This window comes from Boleophthalmus pectinirostris, unplaced genomic scaffold (genome assembly GCF_026225935.1).
Source record: "Boleophthalmus pectinirostris isolate CB_2022bp ecotype Guang Dong unplaced genomic scaffold, ASM2622593v1 HiC_scaffold_14, whole genome shotgun sequence".
Lineage (NCBI taxonomy): Eukaryota > Metazoa > Chordata > Actinopteri > Gobiiformes > Gobiidae > Boleophthalmus > Boleophthalmus pectinirostris.
Window position 1 is genome coordinate 33,907,302 of NW_026571047.1, and position 22,388 is coordinate 33,929,689.

At 43.7% G+C, this 22,388-nt stretch overlaps 1 protein-coding gene across 1 annotated transcript in view; it reads left to right on the top strand.

Moving 5' to 3' along the window:
* LOC110172799 (uncharacterized) overlaps positions 1 to 22,388 on the top strand; it is a 76,351-nt gene that overhangs the window by 2,334 nt on the left and 51,629 nt on the right. The window contains exons 2-5 of the mRNA XM_055149941.1: positions 2,151 to 2,266; positions 2,763 to 3,077; positions 4,387 to 4,619; positions 6,830 to 7,044. Coding sequence (XP_055005916.1) covers positions 2,163 to 2,266; positions 2,763 to 3,077; positions 4,387 to 4,619; positions 6,830 to 7,044 — 867 coding nt within the window. The 5' untranslated portion in view covers positions 2,151 to 2,162. The remainder of the gene's footprint in view (positions 1 to 2,150; positions 2,267 to 2,762; positions 3,078 to 4,386; positions 4,620 to 6,829; positions 7,045 to 22,388) is intronic.

Here is a 22,388-nt window from a genome sequence, read left to right on the forward strand (position 1 = left end):
GAAAAAAAAAACAGTTAAAGGTTGTATAAGAGGATTTTCCAAGGAACGAGAAATCCAGCGACTGTTTGTCCTTTTTCAAATGTTGCGCATGTGTGAAACCACCCCCCCTCCCCCACAGCTCCTACGTAGAAACACCTCCTCCCGCCTCCTCTTTACGCCAGAAACAGGTTTGTTTACAGCCGGTGCTGCACATGACTTGTAAACAACTAACTACAGTGTTGGTTAGGCAAGACGGAGAAGTGAGGAGCGAGGGGAGCAGGTGCGCGGACATTTCGTTCGCGGACGAGAAGTGAGGAGCAGGGAGAAGAGTGGAGAGAGGAGAGAGGAGAGGAGAGAGGAGAGAGGAGAGAGGAGAGAGGAGAGAGGAGAGAGGAGAGAGAGAGAGGAGAGAGAGAGAGAGAGAGAGAGAGAGAGAGAGAGAGAGAGAGAGAGAGAGAGAGAGAGAGAGGAGAGAGAGAGAGAGAGAGGAGAGAGAGAGAGAGAGAGAGAGAGAGAGGAGAGAGGAGAGGAGAGAGGAGAGGAGAGAGAGAGAGGAGAGAGAGAGGAGAGAGAGAGAGAGGAGAGAGGAGAGGAGAGAGGAGAGGAGAGAGGGGAGCGGTGCGCGGAGATTCCGTGCCCGGAGAAGTGAGGATCAGGGGGAAGAGTGGATCGGGCAGCGGGGACAGGAGCAGGAAAGGGGAGCAGAGAAGAGTGCGCGGAGATTCAGTGCGAATGAACTAACTACAACGCAGCAGCAAGCGACTCTTTCTTTGCCTTGAAAATGACGTTTTCAGACATAGGATATCGCTTTCGTGTCCTGAAAAACGTTTGTGTCGCTCTTGGAAATAAAGTACGTTTTCATAATAAGCAGAAGTTTCCTGTCCAGGAGTAATTTGTGGACCAGTGGTTCAGTCTTTAGACTCTTCGTCTGCTTCAGTCGCACCATCGCTGGAATGAATCTCCAAGAATCACCTTAGTTTGGCTTCACTGCTTTTCCCCTTGTCTTCTTCTTTCAGCAATCTCAAAAACTGACTTTCTTTTGCGGCGAACTGCTCCTGGATTCTTGTCGCCATCGCAACAAACTTTGTGCGAACTGCGAGGAAGATATAGGTCAAAAAAAGAACTGTTGCGTTGGTGGAGTAAACAGCGTCTGTGCGTCTCGCGTCTGTGGACTGTGTGACAGTCGTACGTAAACCACGTACCGGCGGCGCAGACAAGTCAGTTACACTAGAAACGTAGGGAGTTTGATTGACAGCCTGTCAGCTCACAGATAACGAGGCAGTGTCGTTATCTATTGGCAAATGTTTAGCCCCACCACGTCCAGAGTTGATGAATTTTTATTCTCTTTTTTTTGGTCATCATAATTACAAGGCGACTGCATCTATAATCTATCACTGACAATTTGAAACAAAAAAAATCCTCCATACAAACTTTAATGAAAATTGTAAATGAGGTTCTGTGGAGCAAACACGTACCACCTGATCTTGAAATAGACGTTTATTTGTTTATTTGTTATTTATCAGGGACAACACACATAAACATTTGTGCAGGTTCGAGCAAAAGTGCTTCCACCTTCAGTCCCTGGACAGTTTGATGTCAGATCTGTGGAGAGGCGACTCCGCTCACAGTCAGAATATCTGTTTTTCTAGATATTATTGAGTTTTAAACCCACCTGTAATTGAATAAATGTAAAGTAGAGCTGTTTAATGTCCCACTGTGGAACATTCCAGACAAAGCAATGACATATCCAATTGAACCCTTCACCAAAAAGTTGCACAGTGCATCTTTAAAGTTAAGATTTTATTTAGGCTTTTATTTAGAGCTTTAGTTTAATTTGATCCAAGGAATATAGTTTTCTGTTGCATTGTCCATGAATTATGTTTTCTAACGTAAAAAAAATATTCTCTTAACAATTGTGCACTTGGAATCATTATATTATTGAACAAATTAAGACAGAATAAAATGTAATTAAAAGTCAAGATCAATATTAAGATTTTTATTTTTTCAATTGCTTCAAAGAGCAGCTCTTTTAATATTTATTTATATTTATGTATTTTTTCCAAATATTTGATCTTATCATTTGAACACTGTATTTGTCAGTGGCATTCTTTGAAATGCGTTCACCTGTTCTTTCTGTTCTTTTACACTGTTCCGTGTGTTTGTCAGTACAGATCTGTGTGGACATGAGCTGTGAGAGGTCGTACGTGCTGCTGACGCCGCGGCCTGCGTCATGCATCTTCCAAACGGCCGACGAGAAGGACGAGCTCCCTGGAGTCGGGGACGAGAGGTAACGTGAGGGGTTTATTTATTTAAGAATTTCAAACTTGATATAAATAGAAACAACAAGATTTTAATAGAAAATATCATTCAAATATTTGAGTAGAAAATCAGTCGAGGGCCAGATTAAAGGTCTTGGAGGGCCGGATCCGGCCCCCGGGCTGTATGTTTGACACTCCTACATTAAATATATTGCATTTTTAAAAAGTTTTTCAGATATAAGGCCACATGGGAATAGAAAAGAAAGTACAGCCATTTAATGTTGAAAAATCACATTCAACTGTCTAAAGAAAAAGTGTTTTTTATCATCACTGGAACCAGAATCGGTTTGGAGGATCAAATGTGTGTAGAAGGTTGAGGTTTTAGTATCGCGACAACACTAGGTAAAACTTTTTGTTGGTTTTTAATGTTTATGAAATAGTTTGATGCCTGTTTTTAGTCAGTTGAAGATGTCAAAATGTTCAAATCTTTCTGACATTCTTCACCCGGTCTGTGTTGGTCCACAGTGTTCTGGAGATGCTGAGTTACTCCAAGTTCTCAGACCTGGAGGCGTGGCTGTGTATGCCCTCGTCTCTGCGTCTGCCTCGCTCCCTCGACTCCTCTTCCTCCTCCTCCTCTTCATCACAAACGTCAGTGCGATCCTCTAGCTCTGTCCCTGGGTCTGGCTCGTCCACTCTGCCCCAGAACGCCTCACAGCCCCTGAACGCCTCACAGCCCCTGAACGCCTCACAGCCCCTGAACGCCTCACAGCCCCTGAACGCCTCACAGCCCCTGAACGCCTCACAGCGCTCTCTCTGCAGCCACAGTGCAGACGGGGACAGGTACAAACAAACTACACTGGAACACACATCTGTTTTTGTCAATTCACTGTAGTTTTTAACATAAAGAAGAGGGTTATTTAGTGACTGATACTGAGTTAGGACCACACACTGTCTGAAGAAGTGTTCTGAGGGAGCGTGACGTCTCCCACAGTGTTCAGCTCCGGCCAAATGAAGCTCACGAGGCCGAAGTTACAGGAACGAATTTGGAGCTGAGTTACATATCAGGAATGGGAATTTATTTACAGTCAAAATAGCAAATAAAAACACCAGGTTCATGTAGAGTGGGTTCATACGAACATTTTGAGATGAAAATGACGAGGCTCACAGCAGCAGTTACAGAAAAAGGGATGATAGTTTTTCAATGTGAAGTAAATTGGAGCTGAAAGCCTCCCCCCCCCCCCCCCCCGCTCGCTTCTAGAAACAGTCTGTGGTTCGGTCTATGGCACGTTGAATCACCTTTCTGAAAAAATACATTATTATCATTAGCAGGATATACATTTTGGTCAGTATTGTTCAGCCAGAGATTTAGTTTGCCAAAAATAGTAATTGCCCGTGGTGGGATTCATAAAGTCGTCTGAATCTAATCTAGTGCAGTGTAAAGTCTAATGATCTTTGACTTTGTATTTTTTCACAGTATTTAACCCTTGTGCATAAGTGCACTGTAAACGTGAGCCGTGAGCCTTTTATAAACACACATTCATCTTGTAGAAATTGGAGGAAGTGTGTTCTGTGGTCTTTGGCTGTGCCTCCCTGTGCACTTGTTCCTGTGTCCATCAGAATGTCTCTGTAGAGCACTGTTATAAATGTTCCTCTAGATCATTCCACTCTCTCAAAAACAACATGAAAACACGTGTTTGAATAAGCAGGGCGGGGTCCAGATAAGGTCTGAAGGAACTCACTGTTTAGACAAGACTCTAAAGTACGGAAACGCACACTCCAGACACGCTGGTTTAAATGCAAACATATTATCACATCATCTTCTCCTCTGACCCTCTCCTCTGCCTCTTCTTCTCTGACCCTCTCCTCTGCCTCTTCTTCTCCTCTGACCCTCTCCTCTGCATCTTTTTTTTTCTTATCCACTTCTCTGCATCGTTCTGACAATATATGATGTTGGTTTGGTTTAGTTTAGTGCATCCTTCTTGGCACATTAGACACATTAGTTTTACTCCTGTCCTGGTCTAGACCTGGTTTTGTCCTGGTCTAGTGATGGTTTAGTCCTGGTTTAGTCCTGGTCTAATCCTGGTTTAGTCCTGGTCTAATCCTGGTTCAGTCCTGATCTAGTCCAGGTTTAATTCGGTTTTGTCTCCAGACCTTCAGAGAAAGTGCACTCCTTCTTGAGCCCTACGCTGGTTCGAGATCCTCAGTTCCTCTCCACTCCGGTCCTGACCTCCACGCCTCTGACCTCCCTGACCCCCGTGACCCCTGTGATCTCTGTGACCTCTGACCCTTTGACCCAGTCTGACTCCTCTCCGAGCGGAGTGACAGTGAGGAAGAGGCGGAGACTGGCAGCGAGTCCTGGAGGTCTGCACTGGAACTCAGCAGGTGAAAGAACCGATGTGGTTTAGTCTTGGGTTAGTCCTGGGTTAGTCCTGGGTTAGTCCTGATATAGACCTGTTCTAGACCTGGTTTAATCCTGGGTTAGTCCTGGTTTAGACCTGGTTTATACCTGGTTTAGTTTCATATAAACTGGTTTAGTCTTGTGTGAGTTTTGTCACAGACTTTGGTGCAGAATTTCTTTTTTTTTTTTATCACTTTATTTTTATTGTATTTGAACATAACAGGAAAATAGAAAAAAGAGGAGAAATAATAATATTAATAATAATAAAAGGAAATAAAAACAGAAACAGAAGCCAGGTGACACTTGAATATTCTACTTTTGCATATATAATGTCCATTTTTCCCATTTCTTCTTCATTTGTGCGTCTTGCAATCTCAGTCTATGAGTTATTTTTTCCATTAGATACACGTCTTTTATTGTAGAAGTAATATTAAACAATTCTTGATCATTCCAAAGCGAAACAGAAAACACAGAGGAGTTGATAGGAGTGAACACGAGTAAGTGTACAAGTCCTGAATGATAAAGCCACGTCTGATGTGTAGGTTGTGATTAGATGGAGCGAGTGGTGCCGACGTGCCCGAGCTGAGCGTGGCACGGCGCACAGACACTTGTTTACTGAGGGCATTTCCTGACTCCTCTGGACTCCTCCCTCTCCAAGAACGATAATGAGTTTCCTCTTGAACTTCAAAGTGCACAGACACAGGACACAACACACACTCAACTATGGGCTGTTTTTACCACATCCACAAGAAAAGATTTAAATTTAACATGAATGCTTCTATAATGCCTCTATAACCCCATCATCATCATCATCATCATCAGAGTTTGCATTCATTCATGAAAAAATGTGTAATAATATTTGAAAGTGCTTTGCTTTTGTTTATTAAAGAACTTTAGTGTAGAGTTGTAGTGTTTGCGATGTCCACCAGAGGGCGCAGTGACATCAGTCGTATCGGTGTGATGTAACTTTTAAACTGGAGGACTGGAAACAGAATAAAACTAAACAAACATTAAAATGAATGTTATGAATTTACTGTATACACTTTTATACACTGTTCTATCTTTTTTATATTATTCGAAGATTTTTCTGTCAATAAATTCACACATTTAGTGTCTTGCCCAAGGACGCAACAACACTGCTGCTGCTCTGCTGTTTAGACTTTGACACAAATTATTTGGACACAGGAGCTCACACATCACAATATAATAATAAATAAAGTGTAAAAAATATAAATGGTAATAATAAATTCTAAATAAGTAGCAAATAAGAGCAAGAGACAGAAGTCAACTAAAACATAATTAATGTCCACTGAGTCTGGAGTGAATGAATAATGCTCTGTAAAGTGCTTTGGGCATCTTGAAAAGCGCTGTATAAATGCAATCATTAATTAATTATATAAATGTAAATGTACAAGTCAAAATAAAATATAAAATCTCAGCCTTATACAAGAGCTCAGAACGATATGATTGACAGGGCACAGTTACATAAGGGTTAGTGGATGTACAGTTGTAGGGAGTATTATCTGTCCCTCTATATTCTGGTGCAGTGGGTGAGTTGTTGTACAGTTGTAGGGAGTATTATCTTTTACATAAGGGTGTGTTGTTTGTCTGAACGGCCCGAGGAGCAGCTCGGGTTTCTGTTCAGGAGAATTTAGATGCTCATGAAATAAACATCAACTCATTCACCCATACAGCCATAAAACAGTCTGGCTCAGTCTGGCTCAGTCTGGCTCAGTCTGGCTCAGTCTGGCTCAGTCTGGCTCAGTCTGGCTCAGTCTGGCTCAGTCTGGCAGTGTTAGTAGTAGTAGTAGTAGTAGTAGTAGTAGTAGTAGTAGTAGTAGTAGTAGTAGTAGTAGTAGTAGTTATAGTTGATCATTGTGAAGTCTGGTGATAGTGTATTTTCTGAAGTACCACCTGATGACATCATCAGGTGTAACAGTGTTGAGTGTTGGGAGGGAGACAGTAAATGTGAAACATGTGAATGAAACTAAACACAACTCCAGGGATGTTTCTGATGAAGACACTACATAGAACAGGGTTAAAGCTCCACTGCGGAACATTTCATCACATTAGATTGGTAGAAGATAGGATCTTTTAATCCAGGTCTAGACCAGGTCTGAACCAGGTCTTGGTCTGTCGACTGCTTCAGTTGGGAGTGTTGTGTCTAAAGTTTCATCTCATGTTTCGGTCTCAGGTTCGGTGCAGCGTGACTTCCTGTCTCCCGTGTCACCTGACCCGTTTCCCGTGGCGACAGCAGGTTTGCGAGGGGGCGGGGCCGCAGGTGACGGGTGCGACAGGGTCACTCTGAGGAAGACTTTTTCTGTGGACGACCAGTTTCTCCAGAGCGCTCCCAAACTGAAGCTGCTGAGTCGACTGGAGCGAGGGACACGGAAACTGCGCAATATCCACGTGAGTCTGATTGAAATCTTATAAAATAATTATGAATAGTAATAATAATAATAATAGAAATGATCAGGTTCAACATTTGTGATTTGACCTTTTGGAGATTTGATGGTAAAGTACAGCGAGATCAATAGACCTGTCCCTGACCTCTGACCCAATCTGAGAGTCTGACATCATCACACTGTACGAGTGCAGTTTAGATTCAAGTGAGTCAGACTGAAAGAACAGAACGAGGCCTGTGCTCCTTACATTGTTTACTTCATGAATCAGTGTGTGGTGTTTTAGTCGACGGAGTTTAGACTCTAAGGATTTATGTGGGAGAATATGAGTGTGGATTGTGAGTGACCTGAAGATCTGGGAGTCAATAGAGTCTCAGTCATTTAGTCAAATAACAGTTTCTTTATTTGATATAACTGTATAAAGTCAAAACACAGAGCAAACTAATAATAACATGTCATTCTTTCCATTTATACGTTTTGGAATATGACCTGTTAAATAGTTTAAGCTTTTATTAGTGTTTTTAGGCATTCTTTTTTTTTTAAGACAAGAAGAAAAATATCTGTGATGGTTTGATGCAGATAAACATATACCGTATTTTCTGCACTATAGGGCACACTTAAAAGCCTCTAATTTCATCCAAAAATTAGTGTGCGCCTTATAAACCAGACGCCTTATACATGAATTTATTGTTGTGTCTCAGTTCGACTTTAGTAAAGTACAAAGCCGCTCCACTTGCAGCATTACGGCTCCCGTCGTCAGGAGCATCAGGAGTAAAACACACTGTGATTCCTTTTAATCTCAAAATGCACCTGTCAAGAGACACGCTCACAACGCCCACTTTAAACTCAAGACTGTTCTAAAGTGAAAGTGCGTTTAGCTGCTTGGGAGCAGTGGAGGAGAGAAGGAGAACACACATTCACCAAGACAGAGAGACAGAGACAGAGAGACAGAGAGACAGAGAGAGACAAAGAGACAGAGAGAGAGACAGAGAGACAGAGAGACAAAGAGAGACAGAGAGACAGAGAGACAGAGAGACAGAGAGACAGAGAGACAGAGAGACAGAGACAGAGAGACAGAGAGACAGAGAGACAGAGAGACAGAGACAGACAGAGAGACAGAGAGACAGAGAGACAGAGAGACAGAGAGAGAGACAGAGAGACAAAGAGACAGAGAGAGACAGAGAGAGACAGAGAGACAGAGACAGAGAGAGAGACAGAGAGAGACAGAGAGACAGAGAGACAGAGAGACAGAGAGACAGAGAGACAGAGAGACAGAGAGACAGAGAGACAGAGAGAGAGAGACAGAGAGAGACAGAGAGACAGAGAGAGAGACAGAGAGACAGAGAGACAGAGAGACAGAGAGACAGAGAGAGAGACAGAGAGACAGAGAGACAGAGAGACAGAGAGACAGAGAGACAAAGAGAGACAAAGAGAGACAGAGAGAGACAGAGAGACAGAGAGACAGAGAGACAGAGAGACAGAGAGACAGAGAGACAGAGAGACAGAGAGACAGAGAGAGACAGAGAGAGAGAGACAGAGAGAGAGAGACAGAGAGAGAGACAGAGAGAGAGACAGAGAGACAAAGAGACAGACAGAGAGACAGAGAGAGACAGGATTATGAGACAGAGAGACAGAGAGACAGAGTGAGACAGAGAGATGAGACAGAGAGACAGAGAGACAGAGATCAGAGAGACATGAGACGCCCGGAGACATCAGTATCAGGATCAACTGTGGTCCGAGCTTTCACCAAGACCAGAATCATCACTGAACTGAGCTCCAAGGAACAGGAACCACACTGACTCGGATAATGACAAGAAGGATGTGGCCGTGCTGGATGAACAGTATTTTTTATGCGTCACAATTTAACAAAGTTAAGAGTTATTGTAAACGCGTTAAATAAAGTTTGACTGATTTATCGAACTGTTGTGTTTCGTTTAATGCGCCTTACAGTCCGGTGCGGTTTGAAAGTTCGAAAATAGGCCATTCAATGACAGTGCGCCTTATAATCCAGAGCGCCTACAGTGCAGAAAATACGGTATTCTGAATTTTAATCCTGAGTTGATCAGGTTTGGAGCAGACGCAGGACTTTAGAGGAAGCAGCCTGTTTTATCTCAATACAATACAATACATGTTTACTGTAAGGCCCTGCCCTGAAGAGGATTACACAAAGTACTACACAGCCTGATTGAGTTCCTTTTCATTTCCTTTGATGATTTCTTTTCTCTTATATTTGGTGTGACTTTGGCCTCTGCTTCCTTCCTCTGTGTTTCTCCGTGAACACAGTGAAAGATCCTGCACTGAGTCAAGGCCCTTTCTTTACAAACGTGTGTGTTTAAACAGCTCAGAATAATGCAGCTCTGACTCAAAGTGTCCCTGAGTGTTTTCGCTCAGATCCGGTCACTCTTAATAGCTCTGCCGGCGTGGGTTTGTACTCTGCAAAAGTTCAAATGGAAAGTCAGAACTATAGAGACTTTTGCCTCTAAAGGAAAACGGGACCAACGGCTCCAATTCTCTGTGAGGATTTATCTCACTGAGTGTCAGAGTAAAACCGTACGTCCAGAGACTCGTCCTGTGATTCAGTCTAATGCCGCCGTCAGCTCAAACACACAACGCGCTTTTCCCCACCCACTTCCCTTATTGATACTTTGCAGTGACATCATGGCAGGGAGGTATACATGTATGTCTATGGAGGAATGTTCATGGATGGTCATAGTGAATGGACACATTAGCAAACATTGGCAAAAAATATGTTTTAAAATGGTCTGAAAACTATACAAAAATGTGTGTGTGTCTATAAATATATAGAGGTGTAACGATATCCACGTTTCTCGGTTCTGATATCGTCACGGTATGAACCTCACGGTACGGTATTTATTGTGATATTTTGTCGAGGCGAACAAAACTGTTAATATTCTACTTTATCCTCTTAAAATGCCTCGACAAGACTTAATCCAAAGAACTAAGAGTTAAAAGTGAGTGCGTATACATGCACATCAATAACCCGGTTATTAGCCATACCGTGAGCTCCTTTAGCATAAGATGCTAAGGAGCTACGAGATCTCCCACAATCCACTGCGCAGATTCTTCATTAAAATCTTCTGCATAAATAAACTCAACTTTACAACATATAAACCAAAAAGACTATAGACACATCAGCCCGTTTGATCAGATCATTCAGCTGTGATCACATTTGTTTACGTTTTACAGAAACGAAACTTAAGACCGTTTGGCTAATTAGCATAAACTGTTAGCGGCGATAAAAACAACTCGCTCCTTGCGCCGCTGATGTGATCAGTTTTTTTTGGACTAAATGACACGACTCTGTGGATTATGTGAGTTATTTCTGTGACAGAAGAGGCGCTAATGATGGTAAGTGTGTTCTGTGCGTATAGAGTATAGGAGATAGTTCATGTTTTAGCTTTTCAGCGTCACACGTGTGCAGGTCGTACGAGTGCAGATTGTACGAGTGCAGATTGTACGTGTGCAGGTTTAGCGCAGCTCTTTATTTTACAGTCATTTCACTCGTTTGGTCACTTTTTGTTGGTCAATTTATTTATGTCACTACTGTTGTGGTGAAAGGCTGGAAAGTGTCTTTTGGACGCATGCGACTCAACTTTATGTTGTAGTAACCGGGATACTGCGTTTACATGCCACAAGTAACCCGGTTACTATCGGAATAAACCAGCTACAGTAACCCGGTTTCTAATAACCGGGATACTGCCATAACCGGGTTACTGAAACCGGGTTACTGCGTTTACATGCACCATCAAGAAACCGGGACACTCAAAAAACCCGATCATAACCGGGTTATTGATGTGCATGTAAACGCACTCAGTGTTAGAACTGTTATTTCTTCTTGTCGTCTGCACTGAAATGGAGCAAAGGATCATGGTCTATGTAGTTCCCTGTGTGTTTTTTTTTTTGTTTTTTTTTGCTGTTGCTGCACCAAAACTCTTCATTTAAGCAAACAGACTTGTAATTCTATATATTGTGATGGTCCACGATATTATTATGAGAACTTTGACGATACAACATCATGATATTTCCATTATTGTTACATCCCTACTCCAGTACTCAAGTACTCTAGTACTGCAGTATATATGTAGTATGTATATAATACTGTAGTATGTAGTACTGTACTATACATATAGTATTTAGTAAAGTAGTATATCTGTAGTATGTATGTAGTATGTAATACTGTAGTATATATGTAGTATGCAGTACAGTAGTATGTGTGTGGTATGTGTGTGGTATGTGTGTAGTATGTGTGTGGTATGTGTGTAGTATGTGTGTAGTATGTGTGTGGTATGTGTGTAGTATGTGTGTGGTATGTGTGTAGTATGTGTGTGGTATGTGTGTGGTATGTGTGTAGTATGTGTGTAGTATGTGTGTGGTATGTGTGTGGTATGTGTGTAGTATGTGTGTAGTATGTGTGTAGTATGTGTGTAGTATGTGTGTAGTATGTGTGTGGTATGTGTGTGGTATGTGTGTGGTATGTGTGTGGTATGTGTGTAGTATGTGTGTAGTATGTGTGTAGTATGTGTGTAGTATGTGTGTGGTATGTGTGTAGTATGTGTGTAGTATGTGTGTGGTATGTGTGTAGTATGTGTGTAGTATGTGTGTAGTATGTGTATGTGTGTGTGTATGCAGTACAGTAGTATGTGTGTAGTATGTGTGTAGTATGTGTGTAGTATGCAGTACAGTAGTATGTGTGTAGTATGTGTGTAGTATGTGTGTAGTATGCAGTACAGTAGTATGTGTGTAGTATGTGTGTAGTATGTGTGTAGTATGTGTGTAGTATGTGTGTAGTATGTGTGTAGTATGTGCAGTAGTATGTGTGTAGTATGTGTGTAGTATGTGTGTAGTGTGTGTAGTGTGTAGTAGTGTGTAGTAGTGTGTAGTATGTGTGTAGTATGCAGTACAGTAGTATGTGTGTAGTATGTGTGTAGTATGCAGTACAGTAGTATGTGTGTAGTATGTGTGTAGTATGTGTAGTATGTGTGTAGTATGTGTGTAGTATGTGTGTAGTATGCAGTACAGTAGTATGTGTGTAGTATGTGTGTAGTATGTGTGTAGTATGCAGTACAGTAGTATGTGTGTAGTATGTGTGTAGTATGCAGTACAGTAGTATGTGTGTAGTATGTGTGTAGTATGCAGTACAGTAGTATGTGTGTGTATGTGTGTAGTATGTGTGTAGTATGTGTGTAGTATGCAGTACAGTAGTATGTGTGTAGTATGTGTGTAGTGTGTGTGTAGTGTGTGTGTAGTATGTGTGTAGTATGCAGTACAGTAGGATGTGTGTAGTATGTGTGTAGTATGCAGTACAGTAGTATGTGTGTAGTATATGTGTAGTATGTGTGTAGTGTGTGTGTAGTGTGTGTGTATGTGTAGTATGTGTGTAGTATGCAGTACAGTAGTATGTGTGTAGTATGTGTGTAGTATGTGTGTAGTATGCAGTACAGTAGTGTATGTGTATGTGTGTAGTAGTGTGTGTAGTATGTGTGTAGTATGTGTGTAGTATGTGTGTAGTGTGTGTGTAGTAGTGTGTGTGTGTATGTGTGTAGTGTGTGTGTAGTATGCAGTACAGTAGTATGTGTGTAGTATGTGTGTAGTATGTGTGTAGTGTGTGTGTAGTGTGTGTGTAGTGTGTGTGTGTAGTATGTGTGTAGTATGCAGTACAGTAGTATGTGTGTAGTATGTGTGTAGTATGTGTGTAGTATGTGTGTAGTATATGTGTGTGTAGTATGTGTGTAGTGTGTGTGTAGTGTGTGTGTAGTATGTGTGTAGTATGCAGTACAGTAGTATGTGTGTAGTATGTGTGTAGTATGTGTGTAGTATGTGTGTAGTGTGTGTGTAGTGTGTGTGTAGTATGTGTGTAGTATGCAGTACAGTAGTATGTGTGTAGTATGTGTGTAGTGTGTGTAGTAGTGTGTAGTGTGTGTGTAGTGTGTGTGTAGTATGTGTGTAGTATGCAGTACAGTAGTATGTGTGTAGTATGTGTGTAGTATGTGTGTAGTATGTGTAGTATGCAGTAGCAGTAGTATATGTGTAGTATGTGTGTAGTGTGTGTGTAGTATGTGTAGTATGTAGTATGTGTGTAGTATGTGTGTAGTATGTGTGTAGTATGCAGTACAGTAGTATGTGTGTAGTATATGTGTAGTATATGTGTAGTATATGTGTAGTATGTGTGTAGTATGCAGTACAGTAGTATGTGTGTAGTATATGTGTAGTATGTGTGTAGTGTGTGTGTAGTGTGTGTGTAGTATGTGTGTAGTATGCAGTACAGTAGTATGTGTGTAGTATGTGTGTAGTATGTGTGTAGTATGTGTGTAGTATGTGTGTAGTGTGTGTGTAGTGTGTGTGTAGTGTGTGTGTAGTATGTGTGTAGTGTGTGTGTAGTGTGTGTGTAGTATGTGTGTAGTATGCAGTACAGTAGTATGTGTGTAGTATGTGTGTAGTAATGTGTACAGTAGTGTGTGTGTGTAGTATGTGTGTAGTATGCAGTACAGTAGTATGTGTGTAGTATGTGTGTAGGTACAGTGTGTGTAGTATGTGTGTAGTGATGTGTGTAGTATGTGTGTAGTATGCAGTACAGTAGTATGTGTGTAGGATGTGTGTAGTGTGTGTGTAGTATGCAGTACAGTAGTATGTGTGTAGTATGTGTGTGTAGTATGTGTGTAGTAGTGTGTGTAGTAGTGTGTAGTAGTGTGTGTAGTATGTGTGTAGTAGTGTGTGTAGTGTGTGTAGTATGTGTGTAGTGTATGTGTGTAGTATGCAGTACAGTAGTATGTGTGTAGTATGTGTGTAGTATGTGTGTAGTGTGTAGTGTGTGTGTAGTGTGTGTGTAGTGTGTGTGTAGTGTGTGTGTGTAGTAGTGTGTGTGTGTGATGTGTGTGTAGTTGTGTGTATGTAGTGTGTGTAGTATGTGTGTAGTATGCAGTACAGTAGTATGTGTGTAGTATGTGTGTAGTGTGTGTGTGTGTAGTGTGTGTGTAGTATGTGTGTAGTATGCAGTACAGTAGTATGTGTTAGTATGTGTGTAGTATGTGTGTAGTGTGTGTAGTGTAGTGTGTGTAGTATGTGTGTGTAGTAGTGTGTGTAGTGTGTGTGTAGTAGTATGTGTGTAGTATGCAGTACAGTAGTATGTGTGTAGTATGTGTGTAGTATGTGTGTAGTATGTGTGTAGTATGCAGTACAGTAGTATGTGTGTAGTATGTGTGTAGTATGTGTGTAGTATGTGTGTAGTATGTGTGTAGTATGTGTGTAGTGTGTGTGTAGTGTGTGTGTAGTGTGTGTGTAGTGTGTGTGTAGTATGTGTGTAGTGTGTAGTATGTGTGTAGTATGTGTGTAGTACAGTAGTATGTGTGTAGTGAGTGTGTGTAGTGTGTGTGTAGTATGTACAGTAGTATGTGTGTAGTATGTGTGTAGTATGTGTGTAGTATGTGTGTAGTATGTGTGTAGTATGTGTGTAGTATGTGTGTAGTATGTGTAGTATGTGTGTAGTGTGTGTGTAGTATGTGTGTAGTATGTGTGTAGTATGTGTGTAGTGTGTGTGTAGTGTGTGTATTGTATGACAGTGGGGGGTCATGATCATGTGCAGTGAGTTCCTCCTCGGGTTTTTTTGTGCCTCTCGGCTTCTGCTTCTGTCATTATTCTAAACACTGTCCCTCTTCTCCTCTCACTGCTCTCTCGCTCCTCTCCTCTTTCTGCTCTTTCTCTCCACCCCTCCTCTCTCTCTCTCTTTTCTCTCCTCTCTTCTCCCCCTTCCCTCTCCCTCAGTCCTCTCTCCTCTCGCTCTCTCCTCTCCTCCCTCTCTCCTTCCTCCTCTCGCTCTCTCCTCTCTCCTCTCGCTCTCTCCTCTCCTCCCTCTCTCCTTCCTCCTCTCGCTCTCTCCTCTCTCCTCTCCTCCCTCTCTCCTCTCGCTCTCTCCTCTCCTCTCTCTTCCTCCTCTCCTCTCCTCTCCTCCCTCTCTCCTCTCTCCTCTCGCTCTCCTCCCTCTCTCCTTCCTCCTCTCTCCTCCTCTCTCCTCCTCCTCTCCTCTCCTCTCTCCTCTCCTCTCCTCCCTCTCTCCTCTTTCCTCTCTCTCCTCCCTCCCTCCCTTCTCCTCTCTCCTCCCTCTCTCCTTCCTCCTCTCGCTCTCTCCTCTCCTCCCTCCTCCCTCTCTCCTCCCTCTCTTGCTCTCTCCTCTCTCCTCCCTCCTCCCTCCTCTCGCTCTCTCCTCTCCTTCCTCTCTCCTCCCTCCTCCCTCTCTTCTCTCTCCTCTCCTCCCTCTCTCCTCTCCTCCCTCTCTCCTCTCTCCTTCCTCCTTTCGCTCTCTCCTCTCCCTCCTCTCTCCTCCCTCTCTCCTCTCTCTCTCTCTCTCCTCTCTCTCCTCCTCTCCTCCCTCTCTCCTCTCTCCTCTTTCCTCTCCTCCCTCTCTCCTCTCTCCTCCCTCCTCCCTCTCTCCTCTCTCCTCTTTCCTCTCCTCCCTCTCTCCTCTCTCCTCTTTTTGTGTGTGAGTCAGAGTGAATCAGAGTCTCTTGTCTCTAGTCATGTGGCACTAAATGTTCTAAATGTCCTCAACAGAATCCACAGGTCACAAAACTGCAGCACATTCTCCAGCTCTCAGCCGCGCTCCAGCACTGTGCTTCACACCGGGTTTAGACCGGGTTTAGACCGGGTTTAGACCGGGTTTAGACCGGGTTTAGACCGAGTTTAGACCTGGTTCAGTCCTTTTGAGTTTGTGTTTTTCACAACATCTAGAATATGATGTCACGACCAAATATGGAGAATGAGCAATTAGCTTTTGTCCAGCTGTGAGAAGCACAATATGAATCATTTTAAGTGTGATTTGAATAGTGTTTGTTCTTTCCTTTTGTGAGCGCTAAATCCAATCAGAAAACAGAATGAGCCTCACATGAGTCGCTCTTTTGAATGACCAGCTCCAATGCTAAAATCCTCTGCAGCCTCAGTGAAGCTTTTACTGTCCATGAACTGAGACAGAGACAAACCTGGACGTGTCTCTGTCTCCACGTTAAACATCCAGGTCAGGAGCCAGGTGCACCCTGGAGCGTCAGGAGGCTGGTGGGTTGTGTGTTGGTTGTGTGTTGGTTGTGTGTTGGTTGTGTGTTGGTTGTGTGTTGGTGGGTTGTGTGTAGAGCCCGACCGATATGGATTTTGCTGTGGCCGATATGAAACCAATATAATGGGAGTTGGAGCTGCCGATATAATCACCGATATATTTAGTGATGTAAAAATTCACTGTAAATGTTGAATTGTTTAAAAAACTTAGGTTTGGCTCTGGTGGATTTTAAATTGGGTTTATTTAGGCAACATTTATTGTTCTTCTGCCTCTTTACATCATATTTACAGACAGTAGTTTGGCTTAATGGCATTTCTGTATCACATTCTAGACACTAGTGATGGGTATTCCAGTTCTTTTTAGAGAACCGGCTCTTTTGGCTCGGCTCACTAAAAGCTGCTGGTTCTTTTGGCTCCCAAGTGGCTCTTCAGATTGTTTTGTTGCAAGCAGGTCTAAAGCAGGACTGAATCAGGACTGAACCAGGTCTAAACCAGGACTGAAAAAGGACTAAACCGGGACTTATTTATTTTATGCTAAACTACAGTCAAATATGCTCATTTTTTTTATTTTTAATTTTTTTTAATCCTACGTACACGCAAATTTCTCAAAGTTTCGTTTTTAGCCGCTGCCGCTGTCAAACCACGAATCACGCGGCGTGAAGAGAAAAAAAGTGAGAGAAAGAGAAAACACGGCTCCCAATAAGGATCAGGCTCCCGTCGTTCGCTTCAAAGAATCGGTTCTAAGAGTCATTTCGTTCGCGACGGACCCATAACTAGTAAAGAAAGTAGCGCTATTAGCCTTTAGCCGTAAATACGTGCGCGCCGCGGTAATTAATTATATACGCAAATGTCATAATTCACACGTCTGTTCACAGCTCATTTACATATCAGTGCAGGTCCAGGAGCAAATATACGAACAATATAATCACTTTAGAACAGACCAATAGAAAACAGCCTGTTTATGTGCGGAGCTACAGCAGCTAACCCATAACAAATGACCAAAACTAGCTTCAGAGTCGACATATTTCCAACACTCACCGCTCACACAGGCTCCTCCCACATCACAAATCTGCACTAATAAATGTCCTTTTAATCCATACTCAAACCGATTGTCCGTAAAAAGAATATAATCTCAGTGTTTGGATCTGTGTCTGCAGGTGTAAACAAACACACGTGAGTGACGTGACTCTGTGGTGTGTTCAGGGACAGTACGTGACTCTGTGGTGTGTTCAGGGACAGTACGTGACTCTGTGGTGTGTTCAGGGACAGTACGGACACACACAGACAAATGACTCCGTAGATAAATACTGATGTGGAGCCACATATTAGGACATTTATCTGTCTGTAAATTGGATTAAATGAACAGAATGTAGAGAGTCTAAGCTTTATAACGAGGTGTAACATGCCCACGTGAAATATTGGCCCCTATCAGCAAACATATCGGCCGATAGCCGATATGCCTAAAGTCGCCCATATCAGCCGATAATATCGGCCAACCGATATATCAGTCGGGCTCTAGTTGTGTGTTGGTTGTGTGTTGGTTGTGTGTTGGTGGGTTGTGTGTTGGTTGTGTGTTGGTTGTGTGTTGGTTGTGTGTTGGTTGTGTTGTTGTGGGTTGTGTGTTGGTGGGTTGTGTGTTGGTTGTGTGTTGGTGGGTTGTGTGTTGGTTGTGTGTTTGTGGTTGTGTGTTGGTGGGTTGTGTGTTGGTTGTGTGTTGGTTGTGTGTTGGTGTGGTTGTGTGTTGGTTGTGTGTTGGTGGGTTGTGTGTTGGTTGTGTGTTGGTTGTGTGTTGGTTGTGTGTTGGTGGGTTGTGTGTTGGTTGTGTGTTGGTGGGTTGTGTGTTGGTTGTGTTGGTTGTGTGTTGGTTGTGTGTTGGTTGTGTGTTGTGTGTGTTGGTGTTGTTGTGTTGGTTGTGTGTTGGTTGTGTGTTGGTGGGTTGTGTGTTGGTGGGTTGTGTGTTGGTTGTGTGTTGGTGGTGTTGTTTGTGTGTGTTTTCTCTGACCCTGACCCCCGTCCACCTGGAGTTTTAATATTATTCAGTTTTAATGTATTTCACTTCATATAGTGCAGCAGGACATAAGTCAAACTCTTTTCAAATATTGTTTCTATGAAAAACCTCCTGTTTAATCCCATAAGTAATGGTAAAGCCTGAAAGTTCTGCTCTGCCGATTTGAGGAACAGTGAAGAACTTTGGTCATAGCAGCTGTTTCCCTCTAGATACAAAGGTCGTCTTGGGCTTAAATTGAAGCTTATGAACATGGAAAGTTTTTATGTACATTTGAGGCAGTGATAAATGCAATAAAATACTTGACAATGATCACTTTTGCTGACAATTTGTCAGGCGGACAGACATTTTTTTTATGTTTTGGGGTTTGTTAAGGGTGGTATTTGACAGTAGAAAGGCAGCAAGACCCCAAATATTTTTCTTCTAGTTTCCCCCATGTGTCAGGATCCACCATGTGAAACTTTAGAGTTATTTGACCATGTTTGCAGTTACAGCACCTTAATATTTACAGTTACATCATTTCGCAAATAGCTTTTCTTAAAAACTGTGTTTTTTGGGCCCTGAGACCAAGCGGGGCCGAGTTGGGGTTGGTCCCATCAACTCGTGATGGTCCAAGATAAAAGAAAACAGGAAATAATAGTGAAAAACAGGTATTAAAAAACTTCCTCAGGGTGGACCTGGCTCCTGGCCAAATATGACACGACTTTATGATCGAATGTTTCATCACAAACAGACCTGGACTCGTTTAACGCACAAATCCTGCACATTTACACTCAATCCTTCTCTCACATTGAAAACAGTCCGTTCCACCTTGTGATGTCATGTGGTAATACAGAGTGCTCCATTGTGTTTTTAAATTCAACACATCTTCACTAGAATCGTTTGGGAGATTTCAGCCCTGGACTTGCTGATCTCTGCTGAACTAAAGGTAAGAGGAGCTGTAAACTATCACTTCATGACATCACAAGGTGGATCAGAGCATTTAGAGGAGGTACCAATAGTAAATCGGAGTATAACAGAGACTCTGTCAGCTCAGGGTCAGTCGTGTGTTTCACTGTTGAATCTTTTTCAAATTGTGGATTCAGGAAACACTGGGCTCCTGTAAAACTCTCACTTTCTCTTTCTGTTTCTGTTCAACTTGTAAATCTATTCGGTACTTTGCATTTTGCAGAGGCGGCGTCGTCTCGGCTCCAGGTGAGGTCATTTCAATAATTTAGACTTTAGTTCAGACAGGAACAGACCCCAGAGCATCATGGGTAATTCAAGCCCAGTGCATTGTGGGTAATCCATCTGTGCCCATTCACGGACAAAGCAGCTGCTCAGTGCACAGAGCCACCGAGTCTGCTCAAGTTTCACTCACTCAAGAGACACGAACCGGGACTGAACCGGGACTAAACCGGGACTAAACCGGGACCGAACCCGGACCGAACCCGGACCGAACCCGGACCGAACCCGGACCGAACCCGGACCGAACCCGGACCGAACCCGGACCACACTAGAACTAAACCAGGACTAATTTACCATAAACATTTGGCTCTTCGTCAGTGTTTGTGTATTTTCTTGTTCAGTCTTGGTCTTTAATAGAACACACACCTTGTACGTTGTGTGTTTCTGTTGTGTGTGTTGGAGGTGTGTGTGTGTGTGTGTGTGTGTGTGTGTGGAGGTGTGTGTGTGTGTGTTGGAGTGTGTGTGTGTGTGTGTGTTGGAGGTGTGTGTGTGTGTGTTGGAGGTGTGTGTGTGTGTGTGTGGAGGTGTGTGTGTGTGTGTGTGTTGGAGGTGTGTGTGTGTGTGTGTGTGTTGGAGGTGTGTGTGTGTGTGTTGGAGGTGTGTGTGTGTGTGTTGGAGGTGTGTGTGTGTGTGTGAGGTGTGTGTGTGTGTGTGAGGTGTGTGTGTGTGTGTGTGTTGGAGGTGTGTGTGTGTGTGTTGGAGGTGTGTGTGTGTGTGTGTGTGTTGGAGGTGTGTGTGTGTGTGTGTGTGTGTGGAGGTGTGTGTGTGTGTGTGTGTGAGGTGTGTGTGTGTGTGTGTGTGTGGAGGTGTGTGTGTGTTTGTATGAAACATGTTTTATTGATAGAGACACAAATGACCCACACACATACACACACACACCTCCTCACACACACACACACACACCTCCTCACACACACACGCACACACACACACACACACACCTCCTCACACACACACGCACACACACACCTCCTCACACACACACGCACACACACACCTCCTCACACACACACACACACACACATCCTCACACACACACACACACTCCTCACACACACACACACACCACACCTCCACACACACACACACACACACACACACACACATCACACACACACACACACCACAACACACACACACACACACACTCACACACACACACACACACACCTCACACACACACACACACACACACACACACCACACACACACACACTCCTCACACACACACGCACACACACACCTCCTCACACACACACGCACACACACACTCCTCACACACACACACACACACACACACTCCTCACACACACACCACACACTCCTCACACACACACACACACACACACCTCCTCACACACACACGCACACACACACCTCCTCACACACACACGCACACACACACCTCCTCACACACACACACACTCCTCACACACACATCCTCACACACACACACACACACACACACACTCCTCACACACACACACACACACACACACACACACACACTCACTCACTCACCTCACACACACACACACACACACACCCACCTCACACACACACACACTCCTCACACACACACACACACACTCACACACACACACCTCACACACACACACACACACACCTCCTCACACACACACGCACACACACACCTCCTCACACACACACACTCCTCACACACACACACACACACACACACACCTCCTCACACACACACACACACACACACACTCCTCACCTCATCTCCTCACCTCCTCACACACACACACACACACTCAAACACACACACACACACACACACTCAACACACACTCACACCTCACACACACACACCTCAAACACACACACACCTCCTTACCTCCTCATCTCCTCACCTCCTCACCTCCTCACTCTCACCTCACCTCCTCACCTCCTCACTCCTCACTCTCACCTCCTCATCTCCTCACCTCCTCACCTCCTCACCTCTCACCTCACCTCACTCCTCACCTCTCACCTCACTCTCCTCTCACCTCCTCACTCCTCACCTCCTCACTCTCACTCCTCATCTCCTCATCTCCTCACCTCCTCACCTCTCCTCATCTCCTCACCTCCTCACCTCCTCACTCCTCATCTCCTCACCTCCTCACCTCCTCACCTCTCACTCTCTCTCACCTCCTCATCTCCTCACTCCTCACCTCTCATCTCCTCACCTCCTCACTCCTCACCTCCTCATCTCCTCATCTCCTCACTCCTCACCTCCTCACCTCCTCATCTCCTCACCTCCTCATTTCCTCACCTCCTCACCTCCTCACCTCCTCATCTCCTCCTCATCTCCTCATCTCCTCATCTCCTCACCTCCTCATCTCCTCATCTCCTCACTCCTCATCTCCTCATCTCCTCATCTCCTCACCTCCTCATCTCCTCATCTCCTCACCTCCTCATTTCCTCCTCCTCATCTCTCTCTCTCACCTCTCATCTCCTCACCTCCTCATCTCCTCATCTCCTCACTCCTCATCTCCTCATCTCCTCACCTCCTCATCTCCTCATCTCCTCACTCCTCATCTCCTCACCTCCTCATCTCCTCTCTCTCATCTCCTCACCTCCTCATCTCCTCACCTCCTCATCTCCTCACCTCCTCATCTCCTCCTCCTCATCTCCTCATCCTCCTCACCTCCCTCATCTCTCCACTCATCAGAATCACCAGGAGTGTCTGATTCAAACTCCATGTCTGGTTTAATATTCCTCATCTTTTTCAGATTTAAAATCTGTTTGACCTTTAATCTTCAAAGATCCGACTCAAAACTGAAGTCAGAGCCAAAAATATATTTTGTTTTTCAGAGAAACTGAAACATCCTTGAATTAATACAAAGTATTTCTACGAAAGGAAGATTTATGTAACACTTTATCTGAAAGGTTTTTGTTCTGTGGAGTTTAGTCCTGGTTCAGTCCTTGGAGTCTGATCTGATCTTAGACTCAAGACCCACTTCCTGGTTTATTCCTGGTTCAGTCTCAGTTCAGACCTGGACTAGGACTGGACCAGCTTTTAGTCCCGGCTGAGTCCTGTCTGAAAACGTATT